This window comes from Giraffa tippelskirchi, chromosome 11 (assembly GCF_054371585.1).
Source record: "Giraffa tippelskirchi isolate mGirTip1 chromosome 11, T2T-mGirTip1v1.2.pri, whole genome shotgun sequence".
In the NCBI taxonomy this organism is placed as follows: domain Eukaryota; kingdom Metazoa; phylum Chordata; class Mammalia; order Artiodactyla; family Giraffidae; genus Giraffa; species Giraffa tippelskirchi.
Genome location: NC_137285.1, coordinates 116431355 through 116440537, shown reverse-complemented (window position 1 = coordinate 116440537; position 9183 = coordinate 116431355). Strand labels below are relative to the sequence as shown.

General features: G+C 46.0%; 1 protein-coding gene, 1 long non-coding RNA gene and 1 other non-coding gene across 16 annotated transcripts in view; 2 read left to right on the top strand and 1 right to left on the bottom strand.

Annotated features, from left to right (window-relative positions):
* LOC145527383 (uncharacterized) overlaps window positions 1–9183 on the top strand; it is a 60313-nt gene that overhangs the window by 39238 nt on the left and 11892 nt on the right. Inside the window, exons 4-7 of the long non-coding RNA XR_014069721.1 lie at window positions 4800–5216; window positions 5523–5702; window positions 6128–6172; window positions 6417–6727. This is a non-coding gene — a long non-coding RNA (uncharacterized LOC145527383). The remainder of the gene's footprint in view (window positions 1–4799; window positions 5217–5522; window positions 5703–6127; window positions 6173–6416; window positions 6728–9183) is intronic.
* The window catches only part of IRAG1 (inositol 1,4,5-triphosphate receptor associated 1), a 120608-nt gene continuing 112936 nt past the window's right edge, over window positions 1512–9183 (bottom strand). For all 14 annotated transcript variants that reach the window (XM_081545294.1, XM_081545299.1, XM_081545287.1 and 11 more), the window contains one exon: window positions 1512–5029. In XM_081545294.1, the coding sequence (XP_081401420.1) occupies window positions 4786–5029 (244 nt within the window). In that variant the 3' untranslated portion in view covers window positions 1512–4785. The remainder of the gene's footprint in view (window positions 5030–9183) is intronic.
* Window positions 6122–6193, top strand: TRNAC-GCA (transfer RNA cysteine (anticodon GCA)). The gene has a single exon. It is a non-coding gene; the product is annotated as a tRNA-Cys (tRNA).

Below are 9183 nucleotides of genomic sequence, written 5' to 3'. Positions count from 1 at the left end.
TTCTGCTTCCTAGGAGAAAGGCCCACGTCCCATGTCTACTGTTCTCTTTGACTCTTCATTGGATAGAATCTTCCTTGGCCACATTTGTAGTGGGAATTACAAATTCCCCCAAGGCTTCTTGGGGGTAGCACAGCTTGTACAGTCTGCTTTCTGCTGATGTAAGCTTAGGATGTCAAAAGTTGTTTTCTAACTTAACAATTGAAGGAGTTTTTAGTCGTGGCTTGTATCTCTTTGTAAATACTACTCCTTCCCAAACTTAGGATTCGAGTCTATTTGCTTCCATTTGATTTCACGTGCCAGTAATCATACCCCAAATCCTTTCCCAGTCATAATTCTCAAGATGTATTTTTCTTTTTGTTTTTTTGGTCTCAGCCCCATGCCCCTCTCTCTAATTTAGTGGTGGCTGTTGAGTTCATTTGAAACCACAGATGGAAGGACCATATCCTAGCTCTGACCTTTACCATAGGGCTGGTCTGATCTGAATTCAACTAAAAAGTTTTACCTGTTCTTTTTCACTCAAAGCTCTTTTCAGTCTAATTGGGCTTTAGAAGCAGTCAGGTTTTCTAACCCTTCAGTCTAACAACTCTGTCTTCTTTTTCCTTTCTGTTTCAATTTATCCACTTTGTTCCTGAGTACTTCTTTTTCTTGCAATCTCTCTCAAAAGTCAGCCAAAAAGGGTTCACATACTTCAGTACTCTGATTCTTTTCAGCCACTTGTCCTAGAGCTATAAAAATATGCCCATGGACTATTTTTTAAGTTATCATGGGTAAGACTTTACCTATTATTTTTGTTTTCTTCACAGCACAGGTCACCATATTTCCAGTCCCTGATATCAGTATTCTGGTTTCCTGCCACTTGACTGCTAAGTCAGTGTCTCCTATTTTGAAAATTTGTTCTTGAAGTTCCCTATTTATGCTTCTGTATGTGTTAGTCAGGGTAGGCTAACTGCTATAATAAACATTCCTGAATTTCTGTGGCTTAATATGCTAAAATCTTATTTCTTGCTTATGTCAGTTGAATTCTGTGAATGCCCATATGAAGGCTCAGCTGCTACTTAGTGGTGCCACCAACTTCTTGGACCTCAGGTTCTGAATTGAATGCTCTGAATCTGGCAGGCAGAAAGGGGACTACAGGGAATATAAGGTACTAGGCAGGAGAGTCTGTTCAGGAAACTGGATCTGGAAGGTTCACATTTGCCTGCCCCTTGCTGCAAGAAAAGACGAAAAAAGATTGTCTAGCTATAGAAATCAGATTGGTGAAAACATAGCAGTCTCTATCACAGAAAAATGTATATTAAAAAAAAACACATAGACCAGGAAGATGTGGGAAACTAGGGTCAGGAGTGAGGATGAGAAGCAGAGGAATCAATCCAGCCCCTGGAAGGGATCTGGTCACCCAAGGACTGGGGACCTGGGAGGCGCTGTCACCCAAAGGTAGATTCTAGTTCAGGGTTGGGCAAGGTTCTGACTCAGCTCCACAAAATGAGGAGGCATTCGGCTGCTGCCAAAGGTTTGGAAATGTGCTTTTATTTTCAAACTCAGGTACGTGACACTCTATAGTTCAATGCTAGCACACCTGTGTGAGGTTTAACAACATTAGGAACCGCCAGCCAGTGATACATAAACCCCACATCTCCCTCTCCTCTTACTCCACCAGGCTGTACACGGGAGTGACACAGAAAGTGAAGGTCCTTCAGGAGGGGACATAGCGGCACCAACAACAGAGTCCTAGGGCCAAGCAGAAATGTCAGACCTCAGAGGCATGGTGAATGAAGGGAACTTTTATTTCTGATCAATATCACTCACTGTTGGACATACAGGGCCTGTTTTCTCTCCATTTCACTGCTGCTTTGGCAACAGTTCCAATTGCATTAGGTCCATCTTCACCTTAAAGAAATACCGAGGAGTCCTGTTTCAGGAATGCCCTTGGTAATGTGATTACTCATTTGTTCCTTCTGATCACTTCTTGTCCTTGACCTCCCTTAGAGTCGTTTGGCTGAGGGCCTGGTCTGGAAGCATTCTTGCAGGCCTTTCTATGAAGCAGCTGGAGGCTCAAGAGCTCACTGCAGCTCCTCTCCTGGCCTTTGTCTCAACCGGAAACAAAGGCGGGAACCCTGTGGCCAAGTGGGCAATGGGTCAGCTCGGCCCGGTCCTTCTTCAAGGCAGGCTGAGACTGGCCAGCCCAGAGTCCTGTCTCACAGCCACACACTCTGGAGCTCAGTTTACATCCTGCCTTTGGCTCTGAGGGCCTAAAGCTCCTTCAGTGTGTCTGTTCCCCCTTAAAGAGGTAGGGCAAACCATCCATCCATGAATCCAATGTCCGTCTGCCTTGATCTGCGCCTCTTTACCTTAATGGCACATCCTTGGTCAACCCTGGCTTGGACTTCTCTCACAGTGGTTTTCTTGCCACTGAGAAGGGTGCCCCCTCCACCCCCCAAAAAAACAAGCTGTTTTACCAGGGGGCCTGATCTAGGTGGGTCTTTCTGAAAGAAGTGGTTGCTTCAAGCCCAACCCTTTAGTTTGGAAATGATGTTGTTAGGTCACAGAGTAGATTGAAAAAATACTAGAATAAGTTGAGGCTAATAAAGATGTTATTTCTCTCATTCACCATTTGAGATGGTGGCGGTGAGGATGCTGGTGCTGGGAAGTATGCAAAACGTCAGCTGTTCCCAGACTGCTCTCCACCACCTTGCACACTCACTCATTCTTCTGACCAACATTAAATGACACCCTCCCAAGCATCAGCCACCATGCTAGGCACTTACCCAGAGAATGGGTAAGACATGGTTCTTGTCTTTGAGGAAAAATGCTTGGAAAGACAGACACATAAATAAGTTATTAATATTATGATACACTGTAGTAATGTTCATTAGTAGTAGTAATGAAAATGTTTTAAAAGTGCCAGAAAGTACAGAGAAGGGTATGACCTATTAATGTGGTCTGGTGTGGAGTTGAAGGGAGGCCATTAAAGCTGCATGGAGCGGGTGATTTTTGCACTTGGTCCTGAAGAGTGACCAGAAGAAAAGAGGAGCACAGCAGAAGAAAAACGAGCATGAGAAAACAGTCTAGTTTGGGAACCAGAAATGGGCCACCTGGGGGTGTGGGGCTGAAACAGAACATGTCCAGATAGAAGACCTTTGGAAGAGGCAATTTAGTGTAGAGTTAAGAGCATAGCCTCTGGGACCAGCCTGGCTGGGTTTGACTTCCAACCCCACGGGTATCCTTGGCAAGTTACTTGTGTTTTTGTGCTTCGGTTTCCTTATGTGAAAATGGGAAGAGTCATAGCTTTTTTTCTTTTTCTTGAGGACACAAGGAATGAATCCTTATGTAATACCAGTGTTTGGCTCATAGTAAGTTCTACATGGGGTCAGAACAAAAACAAGTGACAACAGCGAAACAAAAGCAAAGACACCACCATAAAAGCCACACAGAGACCAATACTCCCCAGATGTGATGTGGCAAGAAGGCGGGCAGTGGCTATCCAGGTGGAGCAAGAAGTCAAGCTGCAGGTGGAATTTGTTGTTTTCTGCTAAACAATGGAAAAGCTCCAAGACCTACCCTTGGGTTGGGAATCCCACTGAAACTGGAGCACTGGGGCAGAGATGCACACTTGCACGGGGGCACAGCGAGGTTGAAGCACACCATGTTTCCTCCCTTCCCAGAGAGAGCAAAGTGGGGACAGACCACGCCGTCAGCATGAATGTGTGCTCAGTTGCTCAGTCGTGTCTGACTCTCTGTCAGACCCCACGGACTATAGCCTGGGAGGCTCCTTTGTCCATGGGATTGTCCAGGCAAGAATACTGGAGTGGGCTGCCATTTCCTCCTCCAGGGGATCTTCCCAACCCAGGGATCGAACCTGTGTCTCCTGCACTGGCAGGTGGATTCTTTACCACTGAGTCACCTGGGAAGCCCCTACCATGCTGTATAGCAGCTTAGAATTAACACTGGAAATGGAGACCAGCAAGTTCACCATGCAAGTCATGAGTTTTCAGTGTTTCTCAAACATCATAAATCCATATGGAGAGCTCACTGAATAGGTAAGTGCCTGGTGACTGACACACACATAGTGAAAATCTGTGGGTTGGCTTTATGCCCAACACACACCCAGAGCACACATTTGGAGGATAGTTGACTTCATGCACGTGTTTGCTTTGTGTGTGTGTCTGTGTGTGTGTGTATTGTATGTGTAGAGGCATATGTATTAATTTACATCTTCCCATTTCAAGCGCTGAGCGAAAATCAGCCTAAATATTTTTCTGCGAAACCTTTCCGTCTTCTGTAAAGAGAAACTCTGACTGCAATGGGGAGGAGGAGAGGCCGAAGGAGAGTCAGTAAGAATGAGATGTGAAATGGGAAGATACTCAGGTTGCTATTCCAAATTCCAGGTCTGATCCTCAGGGCAGAGTTAGCCCTTAGGCACAATCGTTCCTGATTTCCGATTGATTATAGAGAGGAAAACCAAGGAGAGTGGGCTTTTCACGTTTGCCTGTGAGGAAGGTATTTTGTTTCTCCCCAGCCATCTGAACTGGCGCAGCCACCTTCCCTTCTCTTCAAGTCCCCTGGTGATGGCTACTTCTTTGTCCACTGATGCTTTTTGTTGATCCTCCAGGAACATCACCTATTGTGTGTGAATAGCTCCCACAGGGGTGCCAAGTGCGAAAGAACCCCTGCTTGTTCCCCTGACGGCAGCAGTGGCATGCCCATGCCCAGGCCTGACGCGTCATGCTTGAGGAAAGGGCGACAGGCTGTGTGCTGGAGCAGGGCACTGCCTGAGTGTCGGGTTTTCTACTGCTCTGTAGGCTGCTCATGCTGGAGTCCTGAGCTCCACCAGGAGTCCCGTTGGGCTGCCGAGCACGTGGATTTCCCAAGGGACCCATCGGCCTGCTCTACGCAAGAGTTATGGGAACCGTAGAGCCCCAGCACGACAGTCAAGACCAGCATCGCTGCGGCCATCATCCAGATGACTTGCCAATGCTGACACAGTTTGGGATACATGACTTGTAAGAAATGAACCAGTTCTTCAAGTTTGCTGTCAAATGAAAAAAATAGATGGAGGGTTTAGTATATTGGACACATATAAGATGCCCCAACCCATACTTCCGTCTGGAATACTTTTCATGTTGTCTTGAGCCGTGGTTCTCAAACTCAACTGTGCAGAGTTGCTTAGCAGTAATTATTCAAAATACCCCAGGACTACAGACTAAAAATCTTCAAAGGTATGGTCTAAGAGTCTACAGTTTAAACATTTCCACAGGTGATTCTGATGCTAACAGTCCATAACCTTTATATTAGGAATGACTGGGCTAGACCACTCTATTTGTGTGATCATTCAGCCTTTCACACATGCTCTCATCTATTCATGAGATGGTCATTGACATCTGAACTCCCCCAAGGCCCGAGATCCAGGTTGGCTGACCCAGACTCCCATGCATCCATGCTGGCCCAGCATCTTTTCTGTACTTAGTGTCACTAATATAGTGATCAGCTCCAAGTTATAACCTGTCCTCTGCCTCCATATTCAGATGCATAATTTGTTGTGCTCAGTTCCACATATGACCATGTCCAGAGTGGAAGGACTGTGATAAACTCCTAGAAGACTCTTGATGTTGAATAATAAACGACATGGAACCAGTAACCTCAAGAGCTCACTTCAAACCATCCCAGGGGCTTCCAGAGAACTCCTAGCCTCTGGCAACCTCACGGTGACTTATTCAAGTATTTTCTCAGTCCTATTAATCTTCCTTCCCAGTAAAATAGATAGCCAACAGGAATTTGCTGTATGGCTCAGGAAACTCAAATGGGGGCTCTGTATCAACCTAGAGGGGTGGGATGGGGAGGGAGATGGGAGGGAGGTTCAAAAGGGAGGGGATATATGTATACCTATGGCTGATTCATGTTGAGGTTTGACAGAAAACAAAAAATTCTATAAAGCAATTATCCTTCAATTAAAAAATATATAAATTTAAAATAAATCTTCCTTCCCAAATATTTCTTCCTCCACTTTCTCTGGTCTCTCCACACTTTTCTGTCCCTTCTCAACTCTTTTCTCTCTTCTCCCCTTGCCATTCATCCCCTCACCTCTGCTTTTTGCCTGTGTCCCCCACCCCCTACACCCTTGGCTTCCCAGGTGGCTCAGACAGTAAAGCGTCTGCCTGCAATGCAGGAGACCCAGGTTCAATCCCTGGGTTGGGAAGATCCCCTGGAGAAGGCAATGGCAACCCACTCCAGTACTCTTGCCTGGAAAATTCCATGGACGGAGGAGCCTGGTAGGCTACAGTCCACTGGGTCTGAAAGAGTCAGACACACCTAAGCGACTTCACTTTCACTTTCTCCCCCCCCGCCCCACCCCCCCGGCCTTCCTCCTTCTTCTCTTCCTGACTGCCTTTCAACTTTTCCACTCTTTTTCTGTGGCCCAGTGAAAAGATGGTTGGATGGCATCACCGACTCGATGGACCTGAGTTTGAGCAAGCTCTGGGAGCTGGTAATGGACAGGGAAACCTGGCGTGCTGCAGTCTATGGGGTCGCAAAGAGTTGGACACGACTGAGCAACTGAACTGAAAAGACATTTGGTCAGATGGCCCACTTGGAAGAGTCCATTCTTACAGCTCTCTGGAGACGCCTTGGACACATTCATTAAGCTGGAATTTCTTCCTGTTTCTAATCCCGGATCGATCAATCGATCTATCTATCTAAAGCTGAGAATACTGAGCATCACCAAATGGAGGAGGTGAGAAGTGACAGGAGGGCCTTCTCCAGATCCTGAGGCTCACACAGACCCTGAAATATGCAGGCCACTTGCTGAGAACTAGACAGCTCTAGATGCCTTACAATGGGTAGAAAGATTAAACAATTCCCTCTGTACAAAGGGATCAAATGCTCAGAGTATCTGCCTTGGATGCTAAAGCATTGGTTGGTTTCTTTTCCACATGGGAAACCACTGATAATTGTTTCAGAAGCAGTTAAGCAAAGCAAAACAGTGAGCACATGAGCCAAGGTGAAAATTATTGGCTATTTTCATAACTGTAGGGGAGAGAGAATTTGGAAATGGAAGCTTATTTTCTTCTGGCACCATTTTGATTCTTTCATTTCTATTTAGATACAGTTGGATGCTATGGCACAGTCTTTCTTTTGGGCTGTATTTCTCTGGGCCCCAAAACAAGCTGCTGGAGCTAGAAGAATCTCACTCTCACTCCATCCTTTAGAGGGATTGGTAAGGAGGAGGGCAAGATAGGCTTCGTGACCCTCAGCTGGTTACCCAATTAAAGTCTATAAAAATGGTTAGAAATAGAATTATTGATTAGAAATACAATTCCTTCAGAAATCAATTTTTGGTTGTTCTGAGTTCTACCTCCTCCTCCCTTGGGAGGGGTGAGGTTGCTCCCCCTCACCTGGGCTAGGAGATGCTGTGTGGGGAGCTCAATACATTGCAGTTTGGGCACATGGTGAGTGGACTGTTATGTGACTCCCACCTGAGGGATCTGAAGAATGAGAATCTTGCTGAACTGCTTGATGCCATCAGAGCAGGGGGCCATGAGAGCGAGAACCATCCTCCCACCACTAGTGGGCCAGAGATGCATATTTCACTTCAACTGGGTATGGGCAGGAGGAGGAGAGCTGGCACAAGATGTCATAGACTCAGAAGCACTACCCAGAAGCTGAGCACAGAAGGTACACTTCCAGCTGCCCAAGGACTGAGAGAGAAATTATAAGTAGCCAGCCAGAAGAGCTGCATTTGACCTCACAAAGGGAATTGCAGTTGAGAGATCCTCAGTAATGGTATGTGTGGGGGGGTGGGGAGAGGTGTGGAGTTCTCTGAAGATTCCATAAAACACCACACTGAACAAAATCAGAAAGTCAGGGGACTTCCCTCGTCCAGTGGCTAAGATCCCGAGCTCCCAGTTCAGGGGGCCTGGGTTCAATTGCTGGTCAGGGAAATAGGTCCCACATGCCACAACTAAGACCTGGCACAACCAAATAAATTAGCAAAAATAAATATTAAAAAAAAATCAGCCTTAAATCCCTGCTAAGGCCTGGAGCCTGCTCACAACAAGACCAGCGAAGTAATACCTTTCTTACCCTTAATCTCTGTCCCCTTTCCCAGCCCTAGAGAGGTCAGGCGCTGCGTTGGCTAAGCTTGGTGGAGGGCACGAGTGACAGATAGCAAGAAGTCAACTCTGTCTCCACTATAGGCTTCCTTCCTGAAGCAAAGCCAAGCTGAGTGGAGGCAGGAAGGGATGGGTAGAAGGTTGAACTTTTTAAGTTCAGCATTTTGACTATTTCAGGGATCTAGCCATTTAAATGACTGAAATGAGGTTATTCTTGGGACTTAAAGTTGACCAAAGGAGTCTGCCTAATATCATCTTAACTCCATGGAGCAGTTTTGAAGAGACACTGGGAGCCAATACAACAGTTTTCTGTTGCATCTTATGAGTCACATTCATTCAGTGTATTACATAAATGTCAGAAGACCTATGTTCTCTCTTTTAATATAGTCAAGATATTGGGTTGATTCACCCAAAGTTCATTGAAGCTGATCCTCCAGAAAGTATTATTGAGAACAGATTATATTATAATAATAGAGGAGAGATTCAGACACAAAGACTCTTGTGTTTGAGGTTGAATGTCTTAAATAAAGGGTTAGCTGCTGGGGGTGATCCCAGTGTTTTTAAAATGCACTAAATAGGACATGGAACTTTTCACAACTTCAGACTTGCTTGTTAGTGAGATGCCAAAATTTAATTTCGTGGTGGGAATTGTGCTTGAGTAGAGGTTCCTGCAGGCAACTGTGTGTGTTAGGGACTTGGGGATGAATGGATTGTCTGGCATTCAAGACAATAGCTCTTGGGATTGGTCTGGGTTGGGTGACGGGTGAGGAAGGGATACTGTGACTGTGAGTGGGCAGTTTCTCTGATAGCAGTGTTAGTTGTTATGGAGAAGATGATGCCACACTTCTGAGCCTGAATGTGTGAAGCTGCACCATGTGCTAAGAACCCTTCTGAGGGTGTGCTGATGCCTGGTATCCAATCACCTGAGGTCCAGGCATGTTCTTAAGACCAGAAAGTGAATCTGAGAGGGAGCAGGGGTTGGGAGAGAGAACAAGGCCTTTCAGATTCAGCAGGACCAAGAGAACACTCTTGGACGATGGATGTGAAGGGCAGCCATTGCCATGCACTGCTGACCAAG